This window comes from Protobothrops mucrosquamatus, unplaced genomic scaffold, assembly GCF_001527695.2.
Source record: "Protobothrops mucrosquamatus isolate PMUCROS unplaced genomic scaffold, P.Mucros_1.0 scaffold1, whole genome shotgun sequence".
In the NCBI taxonomy this organism is placed as follows: domain Eukaryota; kingdom Metazoa; phylum Chordata; class Lepidosauria; order Squamata; family Viperidae; genus Protobothrops; species Protobothrops mucrosquamatus.
In genome coordinates, this window is record NW_015386388.1 from 2,349,845 (window position 1) to 2,375,345 (window position 25,501).

Sequence of the window (25,501 nt, forward strand, 5' to 3'; positions counted from 1 at the left end):
TCATCAAAATTGGAAGTTACCCGCTGAACACCTATTGCAAATGAATGGAGAAAAATATAATGCTTTTTGCTTGACACCCCCATACATGGGATGCCAAAACATTCTTTCCTATTAAAAAATCCAGAAACCACCACTTATGCAATAATTCTGTATGAAAACACACCAGTCTTTGTCTTGTAGAAACTGAAGCTTATTTATAAGGCAATCCTTTGGATAAAGCTCTCTTTCAAAATCTCACGTGCTAATTTGCATTAATAAATTTTCACAGCTTGCATGCAAGAAGCTTTCAATTCTCAAAACTATTTCTTATGTTTTAAGTTCTCAAAAACACAGAATCTAGAAGGCACATCATTAAATTTGTCAGCAAATATTCCCAAAGTCAAAGTTGATTTGATCTGCAGAAAGGTTTGCACTATTGTATTTTCAAAACTAACCAATTTGTTGTGGGATATATTTTCATAAGTTATAGCTTGAGGGCTTTTCAACCTTTTCACCGATTGTACCACTTTTAGGATATGGCAATATTTGAGTACCACCAATCGTCTAGCAAGGTGTCAAAAACTTGATGACCCCCCTCCAAAAAGGAAAAAATTGATAAAGTACAGGTAGTCCTCGGCTTACAACAGTTCGCTTAGTGACTGAAGTTACAATGGCACTGAAAAAGTGACTTATGACTATTTTTCACACTTATGACCGTTGCAGCATCCCCAGGTTCATGTGATTTACATTCGGATGCTTGGCAACCGATTCATATCTATGATGGTCACTGTGTCCCAGGGTCATGTGATCCCCTTTTGACAAAGTCAATGGCCGGAGGGGGGGTGGCTAGCTCAATGTTGCTCAGGTCGGGGGGTGCCTGTGGGGGGGAGGCAGGGCTGTGGGGGAAATCCGGGGATCTCTGGTGGAGGGGAGTGAGACTGGGGTAGATACTCCCAGACGGTGGCGCAGGCTGCCTGGAGCCCTAGGCAGCAGAGGGCAAGTGTCCAGCCCGGCCCTCAAGCTCCCAAGGCAACAGGACCCGTAGCCCAACCCAGTCCAGTCCCTCTTGACTGAGGGGGCACCCAACTGCCCTTACCTCCTCCTCGAAGCTGCTGCTGCTATGCTCACTCTCCTTGGCCAGGTTGCTCATGGTAGGTGCAGGAGGGCAAAGTGCATGGGTCTGAGGCCCACTCCCTCTCCATGCGAGGAGACCCACCTTTGTAACCAAAGCATTCTCAGCGATAGGATGCGAGACCACCAGAATAGGCCAGGAGGAGGTGCCAAGGAGATGGTGAAAGGGCAGCAGGGCAGCTAAGGCAGAACTTCCCTCACACCCTCCCTCCCTCCCTCCCTCCCTCTCATTCCTTCCTTCCTTCCTTCCTTCCTTCCTTCCTTCCTTCCTTCCTTCCTTCCTTCCTTCCTTCCTTCCTGCCTGCCTGCCTGCCTGCCTGCCTCCCTCCCTGCCTTCCTTCCCTGTCTCCCTCTTTCTCATTCCCATCTCCTTCCTTCCTTCCTCTTTCCCTCCCACCCTCCTTCCCATCTTCCTTCCTCCCTCCATGCCAAACCTCCAGCCAATGGTGCCTTTCTTCATTCCTGATGGAGGATGACCCCTCCCCAGCTGTGTTTCTCCCATTTTTCGCTGCCACCTCTGTGTGTGCCCGGCATGGATGGCTGCCATGAAGTTGTAAATTGGCTCCTGGCCGGCCTGTTTTATCTCTCTCCTCTCCGTTTATTTCACTCATTAAAATGAAAATCAATTTATAACTTTTTTGAAATGTGTTTTTCTGGACTTTGTCTCACTGTTAAAATAAACCTACCATTAAAATTATAGACTGATCATTTCTTTGTCAGTGAGCAAACATACAAAATCAGCAGGGTATCAAATATTTTTTCCTTCACTGTAGCACAGCACTATCTAAACTGCTTTTTTTTTTTAATATACTGGCTAGTGTTTTGTTTGCCAGAAATGCTTGCATAAGGAACAGGCCTGTATTCAGATGAAAAATGTAACTCAAAGAATATACTAAATGCTTGGTTACTTTCAAAACTGACAGCAAAATACTCCTTCCAAGTCCTACGACATATAGAAAAATTTGGTAAACACACAAAAAATATTAAGGCTATTATAATAATGATTATTTTTAAAGGATGTTTCTTTACTGCTTCACACTGTTGGGAAAGCAAAGTACTAGAGTTTATATATAGATTAAAGGTCATAGATATGTATAGGAAAATTTCTTTCATATGGAAAGACAAAATGTCTTTCATATGGAAAGACAAAGGACAATGCAATAATAAATTTATCAGCTGCCACAGTTAACCAGTTTATTAAGATCATAATGTATGTAATAGTTTAAAAAAATATAACAGAGAAAGCTGATCAAGGTTAAACATAGACTAAGATCCAAAGCATATTAAGATTCATAGGCAAAGAAATAGTTTTGGGTGATCTGCAAGACTGAATCCATTGTGATTCAAATTCTAAATTAATAAATAAACAGTAATAGAGAATTTTAGATAAATTACAATATATATGTAATCCTCAAACTCTCTCTCTAGAGGATTAGGCTTTTATTTTCCACCTCTCAAATAAATGAACTCTATCCACTAACAATATGTTCCGAAAAGCAGAGTCCTTATGTATTTTAATATTCAAATGCTATAAAACTAAGAAAATGGGGGGAAGCACATTTCAAAAGCCAGAAACAATTACTTATATAATAGAAATATAATGCTATGATAGCCAATAAGTGCAAAATGCTATGATAATCAATAAGCAAGCTAGTTTTAAATACTATTCTGCTCTATAGCAAATAAATGCAATCCAAGTGCCAAGGCACAATGACAAAGCAGTTTAAATTATTCCTTAATTCCATAATGTGAAATAGCCTTTTACTAACTACCTTATCAAGAGCCAGAGCTAATGGATTTGTAGTTTTTTGCTAATCAGTTCCTATGGTAGATCTCACTTGTAGCATTAGAATCTATTGCTCACATTTAAGAAAGTGAACGCTGCTATTCTCTAGTAATTAATGAAATGTAAAACTGGTATAACCAGAAAGTCTGCAATAACATTAGCAGACTGGAATCTCAAAAAAATTATAGACTGAGCAGTAGAATGTATGCTATCTAATTTGCTATTCTGCTTTTGTATTAAACTAAATATGGTCATCTACTACACATTTTAAAAGGTCATGTGATCCTGATTACTTCAAGCCTAGATGAATGAAAATGAATGAAAACATAAAATTTGCTATAACTATTATCTTTAAATTAATAAATCAAGATCTTAGAGACTGATTAATATTCTTCTGTCATATTTTGTATGCATTTTAAAAAATATATAATATGGAAGCTAATCAGAATGGACATAATTACTAGAAACAGATTGATTCCTAGTTCTAATGAACAGACCTGGACTTATCGCAGTATTGTAAACTTAACAATAGAAATGAGTGTGATTCAAATTATGGGATACACAGATGTCTCTGCTAATCAGGTCTGACCACGTTCAGCAGCAGGGTTTGTTAGGTGTTGCCATCTGCTGAGGATGAGCTATCGTTAGTCTAGCTAAATCTCTGCTGATCTCCTTATCCAGTCCAGAAGAGGGGATTGTTCTTCTGGAGATTCTACAGGATTTAAAGTGTTGGAAATTGTTTAGAATTACTCTCAACCTGGCCTAACCCCTTTGGTTATCATATCTCACTATTCCACTGGCAGATCTTGGCATCAGACAGCAAAAATATTCATATGACTGAACTGATTTGCATGATTTTCTATTTCCATACAGTGCAATTTTCAGTATGGTCCTTTAGACTGAGATTTTTCAAACTGTATTCTAAGATTATAAGCAAACAGCCAATTTTCTAGCACTACAGCTTTGGCTCTGGATCAGGATTTTCAGGAATTTATTTTTAACCACCAGATTCTGTAGTCTGAAAAAATTTGAAAATCCCTTCTTTTGTGTTTTAATTCTTACTACATAAAACTCTTTGTCAGGTAGTACATGGGAGATGAAAATGATTACACATTGTAAGTGCCCTGAAGATTCATTTTTAGATTTCTAAAAATTATGATTTTCTTTTCTAAAGGCAAATAAATACTTTTGGACATGAATGTGAAATTGTAACAACTCTACATCAGGGCTTTTCAACTGGTGGTATGCGTACCACCAGTGGTACGCGAGCACTTGGCTGGTGGTACCCGTAGGACGGGTTGAAAAAAAATGTAAAAGAAAATGTAAAAAAGTGTAAAAGTGGATGAGGTGAACTTGTGGCAAAGTCAGCTGGAACTGCACGTTGCCTGGGTCCTGCTGAGAGCCCAGGATCAAAGCGCGCAGCTCCAGCTGATTGGCGGCGGCCTTGGGGGTAGCAGGCAGCCTCAAGCAGTCTTCAGTGGAGATTCCGCTGGAGCTGCGCGACGCATTGCCTGTGTCCCCCCCGTCCCCACCCAGATGCCCTCACCTCCCCAAGCGTTTTTTTTACTCACCTGCTTTCAGCAGCATTCCCTTTCTCCTGTCCTTTTCAGCCATGTGTTTGTGAGACAAAAAAAGTTCCATGAGACTTTCTAAGTTCTTGTGAGAAGGTAGAACATCTCATGGAACTTTTTTTTTCTTTTTTACCCACAAACACGTGGCGAAGGCAGAGAAGCAAACGAAGGCAGAGAAGCAAAAGGAGAAAGGGAGTGCAGCTGAAAGCAGGTGAGTAAAAAAAATGCTTGGGGGTGGCGAGGGCATCTGGGCGGGGGCGCCAATCTTACCCTGCATGGTGGTGGGAGGGTTAACGGCGGGCACGGGGGGCTCAGGAGGAGCTGCGCAAAGCAGGCAGAGGGGAGGCTGGGCAGATTGTGGGCACCGGCAAGCGAGCGAGATGGGCAGGGGCGCAAATCGGCGTGTGCTCAGAAACGCCGATCTCATGCTCCTGGTCATCTCACTTGCTTGCAGAAAGCTGTAAAGTTTACAGCACCGCCTTTTGGGAGGGGGGAATAAGAATGGGCAAGCTGAGCAGGGCGGGATTGGCAGCTGCGCTTCGTCGCTCCGACCACCGTTAGAGGACATAGGGCGGCCCTCCCTGGCAAGGCCCCGCCCGCTCTTCCCAACACTCTGGCTGCCCTCCGGTTGCTGCCCTCGGCTCTCGTTTGGAGAGCAAAGCCCGTTTTCACCCGCAGGTCAATGCAGCAATGGGGCTGGAGCCCGAAAAGCACCCCTTTGCACCCAGGGAGGGGCTGGAGCTGCTGCAGCTGCATTTCAGCTCGGCACTGAGGAGCCTCCCGGGGTCCAACCTGGTGCTGAGGCTCCGCTGTGCCCGTAAAAGAAATGCCCGGGGCTGCGTGTGGCTCTGGGCTGCGGCTGCAGCAATGAATGAGCCGCTTCCCCACTTGCTGCTTTTCTCCGGCTGCGGACGCGTGCAACACATTAGAGGGAGTCTGGCACCTGCGGCTCTTTCCCCGCCCCTGTGCGCTCCTCCACTGCCTGCGCTCTCCTCCCCCTGCGGAAGAACAGCAGCTATGCTGGGCTCCAGGCTGTACCGAGCGCGACTGCCGCTCCTTTTCAGAGGAAGCAGCCAAGGAGAAGCAGCGGGCAGGAACTGCAGCAGCCACCGTCGCGCAGTCATGTGGCTCAGCAACAGTGGCGGTGGCAGCGGCAGCCAAACTCCAATTGCCTCCTTCGGGCTCTTTTATGCCCTCCCCGCTCCCGTAGCGCTGGACAATGGGAGGGAGGGAAGGAAGGGACAAAGAGAGGATGAAGGAAAGGAAGGAAGGAAGGGAGGGAGGGAGGGAAGGAGGGACAAAGAGGGATGGAAGGAAGAAAGGAACGTAAGAAGGAAGGGACAATGGGAGGGAGAGAGGGAGGAAAGGAATGTGCCCATGTCTGTCCCACCCCCTCCACCAGAGACTCACAGATCCCCCCCACATCCCCTCCCGCACCCCCCATAGGCACCCGCAACCTGAGTAATGAGCTGGCCATGCCCCTCTGGCCATTGACTTTGTTTGTCAAAAAGTTGCAAAAGGTGATCACATGACCCTGGGACACTGTGCCCGTCATAAGTATGAATCAGTTGCCAAGCATCCGAATGTAAATCACATGACCCTGAGGATGCTGCAACAGCATTAAGTGTGAAAAATGGTCATAATTTGCATTTTTCAGTGCCATTGTAACTTCGAACAGTCACTAAGTGAATTGTTGTAAGTCGAGGACTACCTGTACTTTATCATTTTTCCCCCTCCTTTTTTGGTCAAGTTTTTGACACCTTGCTGGGTGACTGGTGGTACTCGGATATTGCCTTATCCTAAAAGTGGTACAATGGGTGAAAAGGTTGAAAAGCCCTGCTCTAGATGAATAAGTGAAGTCAAGATGCTGTTCCAGTGCCTAGAAGCTGTTTGGGTCTGAATAAGGAAGACTATATTTAGGCCCAATCCTAGCATGATAGCGTGGATCTGGCTTTCGAAGCCATCCAATTGCAGGAAAATCCCATTTCTAATTCTGGATAGGGGTCATGGTCCCATACCAAATTGGTTCATAATGTGCGGGCCCCTTTTTACTCATACCTCCTGCTCAGTACAGATGTGACTGGAAAAGCTTTTGCAAATTCCACCCTGCGTGCCAGTTATGATCCTACTCACAAACATTCAAGCCTTGGTCACTGTTTGGATTATATAGATGTGGTTGCCTTTTGAGATTGTCCAGAAGACAGTGCTTTGAGTAGTTATAGGCATATCCTTTCACCCATATAACAGCATTACTTTTAATTGGTTTGACCAGTTACAGTGGATTTCTGGGTGTAATTCAATATGTTGGTTTTCATTTTCAATCCTACACAGCTCAGGATCCAGGTATCTAATACCTACTCCCAATTGTATCTAATACGTTCAGGAAGAGCGGCTCTCTAGCCAACTGATTCCTACATTCTTTGGAACAATACTTTGTCTCTATTCCATTTGGCCCCACCCAGCTGGAATTTAGAAAAAGCCATAAAAATTGGTTCTTTTAGGAAGCCCTGGGAAGATAATGAAAGGAAAGAGGAAAACATCAGAATAGTGACTTTTACCCTGGAATTATTTATATCAGGAAGAAACAAGAATGACTGAAAGCATTGTTAGGATAGGGAACAATAAAATAAATGAGCATCCAAAGGCAGCAAAGGGAATGATTTAAATACAAACTAATATGGAGAAAAAGTTAGCTGAGAGAGAGGAAACTGAGAGAAAAATTATGGGAATGGGAACAAAGTAAATCACAAAAAAGCAGAAACTGGGTTCATGGCAAAGCAGAAAAAGGTTCATCTTAAGAAGCAAGAAGTAGAAAAAATATATACTAATGCAAAACCCAAAAGGCCCTGATCTAACTTCCTGATATGAGTGCAATGAAATATCTCCTTAGCTTATTTTTTAATCAAAAGGGGAAATTCAGAGAAAGGTGACAAACTGCTCTCTTGAAAGGGAGTCTTTGACGGAAATATCTTAAAATATGCTTCTTGTATTCCTCCTCTCAAAGCTTAATAATTAAAATACCCAAACATTTTTTTACTTGAGGGCTTTTACTGGGTACTGATTTAAAATTTCATCTAGAAACAAAATAAAAAAAATAATATTTGTTTATTCTGTCTTAAATGAAGATGAAATGAACATTATATTTTAAGACAAATTTAACCTTTCCTTTCTTTATTTAGGTTACCATAATTTTGGAGTTTGAAAGTATGAGAATGGATGAGCATTTAACAGGCTAACAAAAACAAAAACTAGGATCAGACATTTCCTTCCACAAAGCTAACTGGAATGCTAAAATCAACCTAAAATCTGTGGGCTTTATTCTAGGATAAGAGCCACATTTCTGCAATTGTGAACAGAGAGAAGTATTGAGTTTATATCTTCAATAGTTGCTTTCTACATCCTTTCCAAATATGGAACACTTTCTCTTTTTTCTAAACAGTAGAAAAAGTTAATACAGTCTGTTGGGAACAAACTGGAATCTGGACACAGATAGTTGAGTATGCTAAAGAAAAGCTTGAAGATCACCTATAACGGCTTTTTTTGGAATCTGAAACAAACCTAGCAATTTCCCATCTTGTTTTAGAAATATCTTCATTTCAATACACTTGCTTTGAGTATTTGTAAATAGGCTTAAAAGGCATCATAATGTTGCTCCTTAAGTTATGACTCCTTATGAAGGAGATGGGACACCAAGTTTTAATTGTGCCAAACCACACTGAAAGCAGCTCTTTTATAAATCCGTTGAAAGGCTGCATTGGATATAGCAGAACTGATTTGATACAGCAAACGATTCAGGAGATTTGGGAGTTTAGCTTTCCAGATTGCAGAATCTAGGCTTTGGAGTTGTTTGCAGTCAACTAGCATCTTGCTTTACTCTCATGTTAGTTAAACCTGTGCTCAATCTTTGAACAAAACAGAAGACATCTTACCGAAGAAGCAACTCTTTGGGAAGCTTTTTATTGATCACAGCCTCATCATTATTTGAGAACATCTACAAAATAAAAGCAAAACACACATTAAGTCTTCTGCATTTTCATTATAGATTATATCCTTATCAATACAAATCAATATACAAAAAAATTGGGGAAGGGTTGTACAAAAAATTATTTTTAAATCAAATTGGATTGATAGCTTTTAGATAGTATGTTTGTACGTTTATTTTGAAAAGTAATTTGGAAATATGCTGCAATCACTACTGAGCTGCTGGGACTATGTATAATTTTAAATTATATTATACTTATTTTTTAATCTCTGTAATAGCACTGGGATCATGAACACTATGCACCCCTCATCTCAGGGTTTTTATTTTTTTCTGCTGGAGCATATGGATATGTGCATGTTAGACACAAGTTACTGAGTCTAGGCCAGTGGTGGCGAACCTATGGCACGGGTGCCAGAGGCGGCACTCGGAGCCTTCTCTGTGGGCACTCGCGCCGTCGCCCCAGTCCTAGGCCTTCAGCTGGGTTTTATAAAACCTTTTTGCTTTAGACCTCCGCCGCCGTCTGCAAAAAAAAAAAAAAAAGTTTCAAACAATCAGTCAATTTCAACTTCTCGCAGGAAAAAAAAAGATCTTGCAAAGTTGGAACTGATTGATTGAACTTTTTAGTCCCACCCAGTCTGCCGTTATCACCGCAGCCATGCCCACCCAATGGGCCACACCCAGCCAATGGGCCACACCCAGCCAATGGGCCACACCCACCCGGCACCCGACGATGCATAAGTGGGTTTTGGGTTGCAGTTTGGGCACTCGGTCTCTAAAAGGTTCGCCATCACTGGTCTAGGCAACATTTTTTTTGTATTATACCAGCTGAATAGGCTCTGTTTTCCTTAAAGACAAAACTATTCTTTTGGGGCAGACTGATTATGATCATGAAGCAATGGTGCATTCTCAGAAACTGGAGATCAAACATCTGTCCAAATAAACTTGAAAATACTGGGTCATGTGATATATTAATTCTAACACTGTATTAAAAACTGATCTTTTCAGGTGTTTCAACATATATCTTGCCTTGCCAAATTATGTCCCCAAACTTTGTCTGACTACATACTATTCAGCAAACAACCTCAATTTAAGTAGAGATGAGTCTGGCTATTACCCAGAATCTCCACAAAACATGCCTATGTCACCAGGTAAAATTTCCAGTGGATATGTAATATAACTAGATACATATATCCCTTTTGGTGGCTGATTTAACAGAAAGCAAATTTAAAATGTCCAAGTCTAAAAATGGAAACAAACTTCTAGAAAATAAAACAACAAGAAATAAAAATCACTACAAAACAAAATAAAAGATGACTAAGGTGGGTTAAAATGCTCTCTGCAGAACATTTCTATCTTCCAAGATTTTCCTATATGCACTGAGGGATGGTGCTAGCATGATCTCCATGGCAGGACTGTTTTAGAGGACTGGCACTGCTACTAAATCCTTCTTTATTTTCTAAATGTTAAGGAAACCAAAATAAACATTAAACCAATAAGCAAATCCATGTATAATTTATAACAAAACTTGAGAATGGTTTTTTTTATTATTATTTTTAAAGCAAATATAAGATAAAGACCAGCATGATCAATACTGAGCAAAGCAAAAGTCCCAGTAAATTAGAAATTTAGTGGTTCTGGAGGAGGAGTAACTGGGCTCCACAGTCAGACTACAGCAAACATGATATATATAAAACACTAGTATGGCAAACAAAGATTAATGTAACACTTTCAATGTATTAGCTTTTCTACATTAGGAAGATAACTTTTATTTTAATATATACCTTCACTGGATTCCATCTATCATGTTACTTCTTTAATGATAATTGTTAAACTATTACATATGTCAAAAGAAAATAATGACAAACCACTTACACATTGTTGCCAAGGAAACTATGTGGACATGTTAATGAAATCACCAGGAAATGAGTTCAACCACTACAGGGCAGATTGAGGCATCCTGACTATTGATCTTGTATATGTGTTTTTAATTTGCACAGCAAGAAATGTTTAAGTATTTTAAAATTAACAACAAAAAAGAAATTAAAGCAACTGTTTTTTTACACAATTATAATGGTTATTCTTATTGTCTTCATCAGATTTAAGGAGGAGGATATAAAAGATTTTAATCTTTAGATCACAGCATGACACTTCCTTAAAAGCATTAGAAACTTCAGCTGGATCAAAATGCTACAACGAACTTCTGACTGAGACCAATTTTATGCAGCATGTGATTTCTATCTTATGACTGACTCTTGGGTTACTGGTCACTGAATCCAAAAATAGGATTCAATGAGAAAAATTAAATGTAAATATGTATAGACTGACAATATATGGGAATCAAAATTACTTAATAATGGGCCTTAACAATTGTCAATAGTAATATATTATGTCTGAACTTAATGTTTTCTTCAGTATTAAACTGAACAATGGAGATCCTTCAATCCACCTATTTTGGTTATATGAAATACTGAATAACTGATGTTCAGTGAAGTACAGACAGTCCTCAACTTACAACCATTCATTTAGTGACCATTCAAAATGATTTATGGTTGATTTTTAAACTTACAAACATTGTAGCATTGTCATGGTCACCTGATCAAAATTTGGGCACTAAATAACTGGCATGTATTTATGACAGTTGCACTGTCCCCAGGGTCATGTGATCACCATTTGTAACCTTCCCAGCTGGCTTCCGACAAGCAAAGTCAACAGGGTAAGCCAGATTTGCTTAATGACCATTTTAGCAACAGCACTGATTTCCTTAACAACTGTGGCAAAAAAGGTTATAAAGTGAGGCAAAACTCACATAACTGCCTTGCTTAGCAACAGAAACTTTGGGTCCAATTCTATTTATAAGTTAAGGATTATGTATAAATTATTACTTTTAATTCTTTAGCTCTTTCAACTTGTCTATATTTTACATTTTATAACTATTATATCAAAATTAAGGCTATACTTGATGATGGCTTTACAGAGGGCCCTGACATTTACTATTGGCAAAGGTATGGTAGATACAGAACTCTTTACAATACATTGTTACCTTGTAATATTTACAAAACAAATTACATTCTTTTTTCATTTCCTTATGATTTCTATTATGTTCTCTGATGGAAATATATACAATTCTGCTTAACTGTTTTTAAATGCACTACAGGGTATGATTTTGAAAAACAAAGTTTGTTAAACATGAATTAGCTAAAACACCTGTTTTTAAAATCTCATCTCACTAATAAAAAATGTTCCCAAAACTCTTACAGATAGAGTCTACTTTATCAGTATCTATATTTTTAGGCAGAATGCATAGCAGCTGAAATGCTATTTGGATAATGCTATCAGATAAATATGTTTAGATATTTAAGTATTTTCAGCAGTGGTGCATTTTGGTCCTTTGGATGTTGCTGGGCTACAACTCCCATAATCTCTGACCAATGGCCAGGTTGGTTGTGGCTGATAGGAACTGGAATGTCACCTGGAAAATCAAATCTCTGGTTTATGTACAAAATGAATGTGGCCTTACTATTCATTGTTTGTGGATTTTTTAAAACTGGGATTATACATTATACATCAAACAAATATGAATAGATAATTCATAAATAAAAGATTGCACATTACATTAAGTCATGTTTATTTGGCTAATTTACTTTATAATATAAAAAAGCAAGCTGGTGCTTATTAAGACATATTTTCTCACCTTGGCAACTTTAACATCTGTAGACTTCAACTCCCAGAATTCCCCAGACATCATTCCAGATGTTAACATTTGCCAAGGTTGAGAAACACTGCTCTAAGTCATTAATAATATTTAAATACTCAAATGTTTTGTTTATAAAATATCAAAATGAAGCAATCATGGTTTAATGCAACACAGTATTATCCTAAGACTATTGAGGAAGGATATATAATAGTAAGCTTTAGCTGCTATACTTACAGATCACAATTAGCTATAACATGGCTTGTGGCAGTCTATAAGTACAGCTCACTATAACATAATGATATGTTTAACAAACTACAATTGTGGTAATGTAGCACAATTTAAAATTAGAGAAAATAAAAGCTGTTTTTTTAAAAAAAAATAAGTCATAGTTCCTCTTGATTAACAAATATGTTTCATGTCTGAGATGTATTCTTTCAGATTTCTGTTAAATCTTTTTTCATTAACTTTAAGAAATTAAGTTTCATGAAGAAATTTAAAAGTATTGAAGACACACAAACTGAATGGGATTTTCCTAAAATTAATTACAGGAGACTTTTTGTATGTGCACAATTTTGCAATTTACTGCAATGTCTTTTGAGGTAAAGCTTTTTTTTCTTACTTAGATTGTTCAATAGACAGGTTTATAGCAAAGAACAGTAAATTCAGTGATTCTGGTCATTTCTTTTTCATTGCTCTAGCAAGGATTCCAAAAGTGCTAATCACAATCACTTTTCCTTGTGCTCCCTGCAGCAAGGACAAACATGGAATGAACTGTACCATACTGTGTTACTATATTGTAAAATAAAAAAAATAAATGGTTCCATCTCTTGGAAATTAAATAAATAAAATATAATTTTGTTACAAGTGCTAATGAGAGATACAGCCCAAATGTATTTGCAAAATACTAAGCTAGAGAAGGCTGACTTACATCAAACAGTATGGATTATATCATAAGCTTTATTAAAATCAAAGGGACCTTACTAATAATTATTTTACAGTTCATCAATTTCTGCTGCCCATCAGCACCGAATGGAACTCTCAACTAGGGAAGGAGCAGAACCACAATATAGTGCCCCAATCCCAACAATCTGTGCTCATAACAGAGTAGTCCTGAATACAAGAACATACTTGTGTTGGATCAGATACATTTTTTTACCTTCTTCACTGACGCTCTAGGCATCACTTATTTGTCAAATTTATAAGCTGTCCATGAAGTAACTTTGGTGTATAATAAAACTGGCGTTCTATAAAACTATTTAACAACAATAAATGTAAATAAAACAAGATCATGAGAAGGAAGATGTTTTATATATAATACAGCCAACATGCAGGCTCCCTATTATCAGAAGTTTCCCAGACTTGCTGAAAAAGGCAAGTTTTAAGGGCTTTCTGAAAAGATTAAGCATTAGGTGGATAAAAATGTTTTCCTTAACTAGGAATTACCAGTCAAATTATATCTAATTTTGGGAGCCATTTTTAATTTTTTTTGAGAATCAGAGGGTTAGTTTAAAAAAAAATCAAAAACACTGCAGCCAAGACAAATGCTTTGTAATAGACTGTGTTTCTGCCTGGTGAAAGAAAAATTAAAATGTGTGTACCTTCATAATTTTGTCTACATGTTTGTTTTATATAGCCAGAATTTCACATTTTATAAAAAATCTTTCAAAACCAAATTGGACATATTAGGTGTTTATCTCTTGCATATAAATGACGATGTGTGTGTATGTGAGTGCGTGTGTGTGTGCACGCATGCTGTGTGTGCAGGTGGGTATTGGTGGTGACGGGTTAAATTGTATACCATATGAATATACTCATTGTGGATTGTAAATTTATACTTAGCTTAGTTATATTACATTACATTACATTAACTAAAATTGTTAATTAAGCACAATTGCTTGGATATATATCCAAGCAATTGTGCTTAACAATTATAGTTAAATAAACCAGGTTTCCTTATTTATATCATAAAACATGAAACATTTTATATAAATTCTGTCTGTGTGATGTAAAATTGTATGGAATATTGATATTCTGGCTAAATATTGATTAGCTCACAAACTGAAATAGTTCAGTTGGGAAAGAATCTCCAGTCTTCCTTTTAAGTTGATATTGCTGTAAAGAAATCAGCACCAAATCTATCAGCAACAGAAACTGATCTTTTTTCTGAAACTGAAAAATTGTATATCTGGTAAAAGCTAAAAACAAATGCCTCCTACAGTTCTCTAATTAATTTAATTAATTAAAATGCTAATTAATTTAAATGTGCTTTCCATATTATTCAAATTATGGAACCTCTACTTTTAGATACAACTCCATTGCAAGAAGTTAATGCAAGATTAAGGAGTAAATGCAAATAGAACTGAATGGTTATTTTCTTTATATATCTAAGCAAAGTTGTATGAATTGTAAAATAAATTTTAATTTATTATTTTCTTGCATCCATTTATATTGAAAAAAATCACATGGACCTTTATAGCTGTAAACCTTCTATTGAAGCTAGGAAACAATATAATACTCAGTTAACAATCATAGATGGGGAAATGCACTGGTGCTTACTTATTCCACCTTGGAAAAGAAAGAAAGAAAACCTGAAAGTATGCCATACCATTGATCACAAGACTTGATTCAGCTAATCTACACTATTACATTGGTGTCTTCTTTCTTCCTCATTACTCCTTAAACTGTGTGCTTGATGGAAGATGTTGAGCATCATAAGTAAGGATATATGAAATGCACATCAAAAGAAGGAAAATTAAATACTTAATAGTATTGCCATTTTTGTAATTGTTAACTGTACATGACTTCTACCTAAAGGTATCTTAGTTTAAGGTATCTTAGTTTATCTAGCAGTAGAACTACATGGCAGATATCCTGAAAAAAGTATACATTTTTCTAACCATGTTTTTACTAATTCTAGAAACATAACTATGAAAACAAATCACCTAGCAAAATTGCAATGAAGAATTGTATGGCATCTTTAAGGCTAGCATATTTATAGTAGACTATATTTTTCTAGACTTCACCTTAATTTATCACTGAAGATAGAAAATTCATCCAACAATATGACTGCTGGATGTTCCTTCCACATACTTCATATAAAACTGAAATAGAATTTGAAAAATTGAAAAACAACTCTGAAAGGAATGTTTCCATTTAAACAGAATTATTCCACTGTGATGTAAATTCAGAATTGGTGTAAGGAAACAAAGGAATAGAGGAAATGCACCATTTCATGGCTAGCAATCAGTTCAGTTAATGTCTGCACCAGAATTTAAAAACTTAAAAGATTAAATTCGCTGAAACTCATAATGAACATAAAAAATTGGGCAGTGCTAAAAATGTAAATGGAAGAATTATCTCATTCATTGTTTTGATATTAGAAACTCAATATGAACAAAGGGAATAACCAATTTTTAATTTCTGTTTGTAACAGTGAAGAATTAATTCTGCCAGCACATTACCTTACTAAATGATACTATTGAAATATAAAAATATAAGATAAAACCCTCAATTTATTTAATTTTTAATATTCAATGTATATGCCACCCACAGATTCTGTGGTATAAGCATTAATGTTCTCTGCAACTTATAAATCATATACATAAAGTTACTTTTCCTGTTCAGCAGTTTCTATCTATTTCCTAGTTTTCTCTTCTACACTTCACTTAATGTAGATTATAATGATTATAAACCACTCTTGGAAATACCATCTCTAGACTAATAACTTCTGGTCTGTTGAATTCTATCAATACTAAACTCATTCCTTTGTAGGTTATGTTGTATCAAAAACCCTAAGGAACAGGAAGTGATAAATCTGATATGATAACATCCTCATTTCCGTAACTTCCTTGGAACTATGGAGTCTGCTGGATGAGAAACTCAGCTAAGTTTAGAAAAAGTCAGAGGGAAGCATAAAATAAGCTCATTGAAATTTATACTTTTTATTAGATGTATACTCTAACTTTATTTTGGACAACTCAAAGTGCTTTATATAATGCTCCATTCTATTTTTCCCACACAACAACCCTGGAAAGTGGATTGGATTTACAATTGCCCAATTCTACAACTTATTAATTTCCTAAGACCACCAACCTATTAAAACATATTATTAATAAACTTGATGGAATGAATGTACTTTAACCAGAGGGAACAAGATTCAATTCTTTGGTTTGCTGCAATTTAGGCTTCAGAGAGGAAGATTGTGTGAAAGGGACCAAATGCAACATTTGGAGCTTCTTAGAACAGAACAGAACAGAATTGTAATCAATAACTCAAAGAAATAAAATTAATAGAGTTTGTTCTATAAAGGAAAACTAATAAGTACTATGTACTTTGCTTCTAAATTGCCTGAACAGAAAAGTAATACTGCAGAAGCAGGTTATATTTTGGAGCTCAAGTAATATCTTAAAATACTCTGCTACTAATTAAAAAATAACCTATTCTTTAATTAACTAACAATCATCCCTAAATATCTGAAACTGTAAGCAGAGAATTGTGTAGCAGGTATATGTATATTTCACACACTTGGCACAGTCCTGTACTTGACTATTCAAAACATTTCCAAGAACTAGCAGGCTCAACTTGACCATGGCATTTGTGTTTGATAAAGGATTCCAAAAGGACGAAGCCTGAAGGACCACGTCAGACCAAGTCTGCTTCATACTCTAATCTCATTTTTCAAGCAGAATATATTAAATATAAACTTTAATGGAAGACAAACAAATATGTCTCCATGCTAGCATATCAATGTTAGTCAGATTGCACAAAATCAATATAGTATTTATTACCCATCTTAGAGGTACTTTTTTGAGAAGCTAGTCAAAGTAGCCAGTCAAAGAAGGAGTAGCCAGTCTCCTTTTTTTCAGACTAGCAAGCTATTTAAGCTAATATGCATTCTTAAATTAAGAAGAGCACTAATTCTAGCATATTTTAATGCACTTCCAACAGTCATTTTTGAAATAAAATTCAGGAATCTAACTTATTAAAATTGTGTCCTTATGGTGAAAATACAAACCATTTCATTTATTAGCCGTGATATGGATTTGGTTTTTTTGAATATAATCAAATTTTGCTTTATTGTTTGTAAAGCCATCTGAAACTAATCATATTATTTAGTTCTGTTTTTTCTTTATTTTGTAAGCTTTACCTTTTATTTTAAGATGGGTACTCAACTAGGTCTCAATAATACATACCAGGACAGCTTTTCATTCAGGACCAAATCCCTAGTGACATGAGCCTTATTAGACACCAATCAGACATTGAACTTTGGGATGAGGGGAACTGTTGAGAAAATGATGGGGCAGCAACTCCAGAGAACTCTGAAGAAAACAGATCATCTAGATCAGACATGTCAAACTCATGACGTCACGTGATGTCACGCAATGTATCGGGACAGTTTTGCATTGCCGGCAATGGGCTGGGCGCGGCTTCCAGATGACGCGTCCGGCCTATGGACCGGCAGTTTGACACCCCTGATCTAGATCCATTTCAGTGGTATTTCCAGTCTGGATAGCACTCCTCATGAACAAATAATCTCTAGAGTGTGACCCTCCTGATGCTGTTTGGTCTCTTAGTGGCTTTCAATAACATTAACCATGCATTTTACTGGCTCTTCTCTGAGAATAAGAAGCAGGAACTCTGTCCTATAGTGGTTCCTCTTTGATGAATCTTTGTTGAAAGAAATAAAGATGGCTATGTATAAGAGTGTGCTTCTGCCCATTTTATTAGACAGAAGTGATGTTGGGTATGTAAACAGAAATATAAAATGTAAGTTGAATGCAAGAGAACCAATTATTTGTATGCACTAAAGCAAGAAGAGATGGGATCAAACTGAATGGATTGAATACCAAAGGGAATGTGCAGTGTGTGAAAGAATTATATTGAGATAGTGTGATCATACAAAGAGGATAAAGGAGAATCTAACCACAAAACAAATTTAAGAAGGAAGAGTGACTGGCTTAAAAGAAATGGGAACACCAACAAAGTCATGATTAAATGAAGCTGATGAGATCCTCAAAAAAGGAGAAGTAAGAAATTTAAACAAAGAAAATAAATGAATTGAGCAGTATAGATACTTGGTAGAAGCAAGGATTTGCAAGATGAGAAAAGTAAGGAGTGTTATAATAAACTTACGTTGATGTAAACTAAATTTAGCTACCTTTCCTTTGCTTGTTTAATCACATGCTCCAATTACTTTGGCTTACTATTTTACTCCTTTTGTCCACCTTGTTTAATGTTTTAGGGAAGAGCATGATGGGAATTTATATGTGTGAGGATGTAGTTACTGAGTTACACTCTGTCCTACTTGTTTTGTTGTAGCCAAAGTCACTTTTCTCACTGAAACTATACAGACAGCATTCAGGTAGAGAAAACAATTTGCTCATTTCTGCACAAAAAAGAGAGGTTTATCTTTACTGTAATGAGCTTGCTACCCCCAACAAAGTCATTAAGATATGATCAACAAAGTGATTATAACAATGTTAATATATTGTCTTTACCACTTTTTAAATTCTAAGTAATTAGGGAGGGATATGAAAATATTTGTGTCAACTGTAAGGGGCTAACATAACTAATTTCACAGAACCCAAATATCAAAAAGTGTGTTTAAATAGGGTGTCTAGGATTCTATTATCTCTCTTTGCAGAGTTACCAAGCTGTAGAGACATTATACACTAAACTTTAATAGGAAAGAATATAGCAGAAACTGGCAATTAGTTGCAATTGCTTTTGATTGTATGCAGTGGAAACGAGTTATAAAAAAGAGCCCCATATTAAAATGAATGGATGTAGTGACAAGCATTGGAAGTTATGACACTATGATTGTGAGAACATCTTTAAAATTTATAACCAAAAGAGTTATCTAAACCAACTGAAATATATTAATTAATACCAAACCATAGCAGACATCATAACTCTACAGTAAGGATGAAGGACTATTCAATACCCGAGGACTGTAGTGTCTTTTTTAAAGGGAGCTAATAATTGTATCAGGACTTTTTAAATAATTTGCTCACTTTAAAGAAAATCTTTCTAGGTATATTTAGAAAAACGTTATAAACTGTAAAATCAGGATTTGCATAACATGCTAAATCTAAACCAGACAAAACACACTAATGCTTGAGATTATGCTGACTACAGAATAGGGTTTTTTGTTTTCACTGAAAATTGATGAGAATTTGTCTCCTTATTGTTTGACACTTTGCCACAAATGTTTGCTTGTATGATTTCATGAGTCTGCAAAAATGGGTCACATGCAGTTCCTCCCTCATCAATTTTAAGTATTTCTGGTTTTAAGTGTTTGGTCTGAATCTTATATATTTCATTAAAGATGCAGTCAAGACAACATAAGATACTATGACTATTTTTCAAAAGCCAAATAACTATTTCCATGAGATCTTGACAGAATCTGTATTGACAAAAAGAAAAACTGAGAAATATCAAAAAATGGGTGCAAGGAACTGAAAATTAAACTTAAAGAGAAAACACCTCGACTAAAAACAATATTTTTGTCCTATAGCTTTTGCCAGTGAGTTTCTCTGTATATAATTTCAGGAAGCTAAAGTACATGTCAGTATTATATCATGTGAACATTATAAATCTTCAAGACAGTGAATAATTTGAAGCAACAAATACAAGATCCAAGGCGAGATCCAATGTTCTGTTTTGGTTCTTCAGAAATTGACTGTTAGCTGCTCAAACCCTATAATTCTTTAGTCTTTTTCAATCAAGAGAAGAGGAAAAATTATTAATAAACAATATCTTTGTTATTGAAAAAGTTCTTTCTTGTCAACATATTTCTTTAAAAACTAATAAACTCAACCCTTCAACAGTTAACAAATTTTGCAGGCAAATTTAAATACTCTGAAGTTACTATGAGAACTAATATAAACGCTACCATATTTTAGTTTTGTACTACATTCTTTGTATGAGAAATAGCAGCTCAGTACCCCAACTCATTCATACTATAACAGTTTTAAAAATATGTAACAAGTATAGTGATTTAAAGTTATGCCCAATCCTTCCCCATTACATTGCTCATTTGGGCCACTTAATTTTTCACATTCTACTTGTGAGATGTCGATCATGAAAAAAATTCTCAGGGTATATATTTTTCACAATGTGTATAAAATTGTCTTTGCCATCTTTGTCTTTTTCAAGAGCCAAACAATAAAATTCCTCAAAAATATCTATTACTACTGTATCTTGCAAAACACTTTCTTAATTTCAGGGAACATATATAAATACCTTATTCCTTGACGAAAAGTCTAGTTGTTACAGGCCAAAATCTTCTGAAGTTCAGTCAAGAATCTGGAAATATATCAAGTTTCTACTAGCACTATGAAATGTTTCAATTTAACACCTATGCCTGAAAAACTATATAACTCTTAAATTATTAGATGTAAGCAACCAGAGTCACTTGGGCATAAGTAAAGTCAGTAACTACTCTGCTACAAGAATCTCACCAGACTGCTTACCTTGCTCTGGGAACAACAAGATAAGGCTTCATGGATCATAGGGGAGGTCACACTTATGAAGTTTGCGACTGCGCAGACTCCAAGCTAGAACCCTCCTACCAGGCTCGCTGGCAATTTCCCAACAGATGTTCACATAGGATCACTTCAGTTAGTTCCGCCCCCCGTCAAATAGTATTATTTTGTTTGCTCATCAATAATTTTCAAACATATTAAACTTGCTCCTATGATACATCTATGTTACCTTTCTTTCTGGTCATCTTATACTCAAATTTCTTCCTATTTAACCATAATGTGGTATCCTTTCTGTTCATTATTATAAATAATTAGTAACTCTCCTAAAGACCAATTAAATATGACTTTTTTTTTAGGAATTATCCTTATAGCTGTTTTATGATTCTGAATTAATGCAGTTGCTTTTAGGCTGTCTTTTACAGGAATTGAGAATTTTGGTCATTAAAATGTTATGCAACATGTTTTTAGTTAGATTGGACATATATGAAATAATTTGGGACCAGACTACCAATAGTGTCCATATTTTATGGAAAATTCTGAAGTATTTTCTGTGATTCTAAATTGATAAAGACCATTTCATATGTAGTGTAGGTATGGTATCTTATTTATTTTCCCCCAACATTTGAACTGCTTAAATGTAATTTTGATCTGAGAAGGCAATTAGAATCAGTGCATATAAGTATGGTTTAATGAGAAAATCATACATATTCAAAGATTTATTTAGAAATTATTTACAATGAAATGGTTGCAAAAGCTGAATGGTATAGATTTAATATAGACAGAATTCAAAGAAAAAATGACAGCACAACTGTTGTCATATTGATGTTAGCATGCTTAAAGAATTACATGCACAACTACTTTCTCCAGAAATACAAAAGCTTAAATTACTTCCAACTTTTCCTCCCATTTCTAGCTTCTACTCACCAAAAGTAAATTACTTTAGTTCTTGATATTACCCAATTGTATTGTGCATATTCTCTAAATGTATCTTCCCTTCTACTTCTAACCATCTTTATCTAAGGAAGTACTGTATTCTATTTTATAAAACTTCAATGGCCCCAATGAACAGCTGTCTCAAGATGGATTTGAGAAGAAAGTGTATTACAACTCTGGCTTGATTAGTACAGGTAGTCGTTGACTTTCAATCACAAGTGAACCATAAATTTCTGTTGCTGAGACAATTGTTTTGCCCCATTTTATGACTTTGCCACAGTTGTTAAGTGAATCACTACAGTTGTTAAGTTAGTAACTCAATTGTTAAGTGAATGTGGCTTCCCCATTGATTTTGCTTGTCAGGTCACCAAAGATGATCACATGATCCTGGGACACTGCAACCCCCCAAAAAGAGTCAGTTGCCAAGACTCTGAATAAGTCACTATTTTCAGTGCTGTTGTAATTTCGAACAGTCACTAAATAAACTGTTGTAAGTCAAGGATTACCTGTATTATATCCATTCCAGTTTCCCATTTTAGCCTACACAGTGCTTATTTATATTATTACTAGGTAATTTAAAGATATTCCTGATAATGAAAAACTTTCTATGGAAAAACATAGCAATAGAAATGTTTTCAAGCTAATTTTCAGTTTTTTCAAAACTCAATTATACAACTCAAATACTTTCTGCATAAAAAACTTTTTATACAGAAATAAATTTTCATTGCATCCTACTTTACTAAATAAATATATTGTATTTTTACTAATGTATTTTCCCCTTAGAAAGTTTTTTATTTATGGTAATATCTAATTTCCCTTTTTTAATAAGATGAATTCATTTCTCAAACTATACTGTACATATCCCTTTTTAAATAAAAATACTGTATTACATGCAAAGCAAAATTAAGACCAACAAATTTGAATATATTTGATTTCCAAAACACTTAGGAGAGAGGCGGGGAACTAATGCCCCTTTATGACCTATGGACTTCAACTCCCAGAATTTCTGAGCCAACATGGCTCTCTTCTCTCATTTCAAATTTAAAAATGTTCAAGTGGTATAGTTTAAGCAGCTAAATCTCTTTCAAAGATTGTTAGTCCTGCTCACTTTCTGCTTTCAGACAAGGTGACTGAAACTGAACAAAATATTAAATGTGTGTGGGGTGGGTGGGTGGAGGTTATTCTTTGCTAACCACAAGGTTCTATCTTTTGAGTTGGAGTTTGAACCTAGTGACATCATACTATGCTATTCAATTTATGACATTTAATTCAATGAATATACCATCTCTTCTTTTTATTTGTTCCTTGCATCAACATGCAGTTTAATATTTGTATAAAGTAGAAAATAAAAACAAAACACAGTATTACCTGTCTTAATCCAACAGCCAATTTCTGGATGAAGATATTCTTTTTCATGTTTGGAGGTTTATCATCTGGTGCTAAATACTTTTTATAACACCTGGTTAGTTTTATTTTTCCTTTCTAAACTACAAAATGAAGAAACAATAATGTTCAGAGTTGTAGTTTTTAAGCAAGATTATTATTGTTGCACTTAAATTATTCCTGCTTTATATTCATGATAATACATAAATAAGAAAAAATAAGGAATACATTTGTGACTCCCATGTTTTTTCTTGCCACCATCGTAAATTCAGAAAGGATCCAAATTGGAGGAAAGACATTTGTCACAAAAATGCACTGGAAATAACACTGGTGAAAATAGGGTGCACTTTTGTGTAGTTCCAGATCATTCTGATTACATGCCATATTTTCCTGAATAGTTTGTTGTTTACTCTTGCTCCCCTTCCAAAATCTCTCTCCTTCAGCTTCCAAGTATTCCACTCTTTCCTTTTTCACAACCTCATGATACGAAAATCAACAATAGCACTAGATTGTTCTGCTTTTGACCAATCTGATATTAAACACTAGTCATTTGCTCTTATTCACTTTGCACAATTTCAAACAGACATGATCAATTATACATCCAAAAAACAGCTCAACTTCCTGTTAAAGAGTTGTAAGGACCACACTCTCCTTAAAATCATAATCACATATCAGTATATCAAAATCCAAATACATTTATTATTACTTGTAATGGATACAACATCTATGTCCTCTAGGATATCGTTCAAATTACTAGCTGCTCTCATTTCATTAACCTATACAGTAATTACATAAGCTTCATATACTATACTTGTTCATCTACATAACTCCAGCATAAACATAACTTCAATCCCCTGTTGTTTTCCTAATACAAATAGTTTTTGTCTTCTTTTTTCCCAAAACGTACACCATATATTATACGGTTCCTCAATACGCCTTTGCACTATCACGGCACGTCCCCTCCCTTTACCCCAGATTGGGAGAAAAAAAATACGTAGTAGACGAGGTTATGGAGGCGGCAGAAGCAGCAGCTTTATAATTTTTATCACTCCATCGGGCTTCCTATATGACACACATTTCCACCGCATCCCCTCCTGTACCCTTCTTCGCTCTATATTTCTGCCACCATCATCAGCCAGGCCCTTGTAAGTATCCGACTATCACTAGCTGTCATTAACACGGAGAAACCACCTGCACGATCCGTGCTAGCTCCTTCTGTTCTTGTGACGTATTCACAACCTATTTCTTCTGATCTCATCTCCCCCGCAAACCCTCCACACCCTCCAAAACAATAACGTCGCTGTCAAAAAATTTCTACCAAAGGGGAATCCCGCAATCGAAAACGACAGCCCTACCCTGGGACTTCCACTTCACACAAACCTAGTGCTCAGACTCCTCCCCGTCCACCGTCCCTCCTTCCTCTGTTGGCTCCTCCCCTCTCCCCACAGTTGCGGGGGGATGGGACGGAAAACTCGGTGCAAAGTAGTACCCCTCCCCCCCCCTCAACTCCAAATACTTCCTGGCAGTTCCTGCGGCCCCGCTACGCACAGCCGAAGCCCCAGCCTTTTCCTTCCAGCCAGGGCCGGCGCATCGGCGGTAAAAAGCAGCCGCACCGGCACTTCTCTCTGAATAGCCGAGCTACCTCGACCCGCAATCTTTGGTTTGGTGGTTGTGTTTGCACACAAGAGAAGGGACAGGCAGGCAAAGGGTCTATTCCGAAGGAATGCTTTCTCTGCCCAGACAAAAGATCTCCTAGCTCTCCTCTCAATATCCACTTTGAAAAAACGGACTCCCTTCCTTCGGCTGGACACGGAGGAAGAGGACAGCCTTCATCCCAGGGACATCTCCACCCGTGGATGCTTTTGCCGTTCCCCCCACCCCTCGCCCCAACTCGTTCAAGAAAACGCACAGCCCCTTCCTCCGCCGCCGCCCTTCATCGCTCCTCCAGATCGGGAAGGGAGACAGGAAAGGCAGCATCTCCAGCAGGGAGATCTCGTCCCTTTCCCGGTTCCAATTCTCCCCCCAACCGCACACTAAACAAAGCCTCCCCCACCCAACAAAACTTCATGAAGGCCAAGCAGCCAACCGGCCATCTGCTCACCTCAAACCGGCCCTTAGTGACCCCATTCATTTCCCTCCTCATGGCTGAGGCCTGGCGGGGGTCAGCTCGGGCGAGACCAAGCCAAGCCGGGCCAGGCCGAGCCAGACCTGGCCCCCCACCTCCTTGGCGCGGCGGCTTCGGTCGCTTGCTTGGCCGTCGTCCTCCCTCTTCTCCGCGGGAGGGGGATGGCGAGAGAGGAGGAGCCGTGATCCCCCCTCCCAGGAAGGCGGCGGGGACAGGATCTCGGTGCGCGTGAGGCTGCTGGTCAGCGAGAGTTCCTTCCCGGCACGCGCGACTCCGAAGGGCGAAAATAAGGAATCCGGCCTTCTTCAAGTACAACTAATTCTTCTACCCAAAACAAAAACACGCCGCACCTGCCAGCAACAGTGCCGCTCATTGGCCGAGGACGGCGCAGACGAAAGAGGGAATATTAGACGGCGCGCGCTCCCGAGACC

At 37.4% G+C, this 25,501-nt stretch overlaps 1 protein-coding gene across 1 annotated transcript in view; it reads right to left on the reverse strand.

Annotated features, from left to right (window-relative positions):
* Positions 1-25,102, reverse strand: part of FBXL20 (F-box and leucine rich repeat protein 20) — a 61,308-nt gene extending 36,206 nt beyond the window's left edge. Inside the window, exons 1-2 of the mRNA XM_015832252.1 lie at positions 25,047-25,102; positions 8,397-8,458 (exon numbers count right to left, since the gene is read on the reverse strand). Of these exons, the coding sequence (XP_015687738.1) occupies positions 8,397-8,458; positions 25,047-25,088 (104 nt within the window). The 5' untranslated portion in view covers positions 25,089-25,102. The remainder of the gene's footprint in view (positions 1-8,396; positions 8,459-25,046) is intronic.
* Between the last annotated feature and the right edge of the window lie 399 nt (positions 25,103-25,501).